General features: G+C 40.0%; 1 protein-coding gene across 1 annotated transcript; it reads left to right on the top strand.

Annotated features, from left to right (window-relative positions):
• The first annotated feature begins 6 nt into the window (after positions 1–6).
• LOC107061278 (uncharacterized) lies at positions 7–1,334 on the top strand. Its single transcript, XM_015310256.1, has 3 exons — positions 7–638; positions 942–1,085; positions 1,168–1,334. Exons 1-3 carry the CDS (start codon positions 145–147, stop codon positions 1,208–1,210), a joined length of 681 nt encoding a protein of 226 aa, XP_015165742.1. The 5' UTR covers positions 7–144; the 3' UTR covers positions 1,211–1,334.
• The last annotated feature ends 128 nt before the right edge of the window (positions 1,335–1,462 follow it).

Raw genomic sequence — 1,462 nt, 5'->3', positions numbered from 1 at the left:
CGTTTCCCAGATAAGCATTTTGACCTCGAAACAGTGGTCCAGGCTAAAGTACGCCCGCTCTCAGTAGTCCCAGAGAAATCATTCATTGGTTTTTTTCATCCGGAAGGAATCGAAGATGAGGGATTCGATTTTCTCAAAGATGCCATGTCCTTTGACAACATTTGGGATGAGATTACTAAATCTGTTCAAGACAGTCCCAGTCATGGCGAGTGCTTTGTTTACATTGTGAGTTGGAATGACCACTTCTTCATCCTCAAGGTTGAACGAGATGCATACTATATCATCGATACACTTGGTGAGAGACTGTATGAAGGCTGCAACCAGGCTTTCATCCTCAAATTCGACAGAGACACTACAATTTTGCAGCTACCTAACACGAGTCAACAATCAGATGAGAAACCAGCTAGCACTAAAAAGGAGCAAACTGATAAGAAGCAGGCTGCTAATGAAGGGAAGATTGTCTCAAATAACACCAATGAAAAGATGGAAGAATCAACCGTTGCATTCAGAGATAAAGTACCTGAAAATGAGGACGAACCAAGCCTTGTTTGCAAAGGTAAAGAGGCTTGCAAAGAGTACATTAAGAGTTTTTTGGCAGCAATCCCCATTAGGGAATTACAAGTTGATGTGAAGAAAGGGTTGATGGCATCTACACCACTTCATCAGAGGCTGCAAATTGAGTTCCACTCTACAAAGAGCTTTAACACTCAGCTGGAATCGGAATCACCCTCGGAAGAACTGACTGATAACAGCTTGGCATTACCAACATCAGCAGCAGCAGAGTAAGCGATGAATTAGTAAATCCGAGAGTATACAAACTTAACATCACTAATCCTTCTTTTTGTGTTTCTACATCTAATTTAGGAATGAAGGGAATTTGCAACTGGCTTTTTTTTGGCAGCAATCCCCATTAGGGAATTACAAGTTGATGTGAAGAAAGGGTTGATGGCATCTACACCACTTCATCAGAGGCTGCAAATTGAGTTCCACTCTACAAAGAGCTTTAACACTCAGCTGGAATCGGAATCACCCTCGGAAGAACTGACTGATAACAGCTTGGCATTACCAACATCAGCAGCAGCAGAGTAAGCGATGAATTAGTAAATCCGAGAGTATACAAACTTAACATCACTAATCCTTCTTTTTGTGTTTCTACATCTAATTTAGGAATGAAGGGAATTTGCAACTGGCTTTTAGTGGCTCTTGTTAATGTTTTCTTCCTCACTTATATAGGGATGTGCCAATGTAAATGACTATGGAAATATCCATGAGTATAGTACTCTTTCTGTTCTCTCAAAGAGGGGAGGACATAAATAATAAGTATATGACTTCTATACTGCTCTGAACTTTTCATTTGTCTCTAGACCATCAGTTGGATAATCATAATACAAACAACACAAAAGCATTGTCAAGAGGTTTTTGTAGACAGTATTTGTTGCTGTCTAGCATATAACATTGACAG

Source organism: Solanum tuberosum, unplaced genomic scaffold (assembly GCF_000226075.1).
Source record: "Solanum tuberosum cultivar DM 1-3 516 R44 unplaced genomic scaffold, SolTub_3.0 scf00131, whole genome shotgun sequence".
Classification (NCBI taxonomy): Eukaryota; Viridiplantae; Streptophyta; class Magnoliopsida; order Solanales; family Solanaceae; genus Solanum; species Solanum tuberosum.
The sequence above is the reverse complement of the archived record's forward strand: the minus strand, read 5'-3'. Positions and strand labels throughout refer to the sequence as shown.

What these genes read in the sequence shown, in the direction of transcription:
- LOC107061278 (XM_015310256.1), top strand. Translation starts at nt 145, where the DNA reads ATGTCCTTTGACAACATTTGGGATGAGATTACTAAATCTGTTCAAGAC. An exon ending in CAAGTTGATGTGAAGAAAGG is followed by an intron (nt 639 to 941) that starts GTTGATGGCATC and finishes TGTGAAGAAAGG; the next exon opens with GTTGATGGCATCTACACCAC. An exon ending in CCAACATCAGCAGCAGCAGA is followed by an intron (nt 1,086 to 1,167) that starts GTAAGCGATGAA and finishes CATCTAATTTAG; the next exon opens with GAATGAAGGGAATTTGCAAC.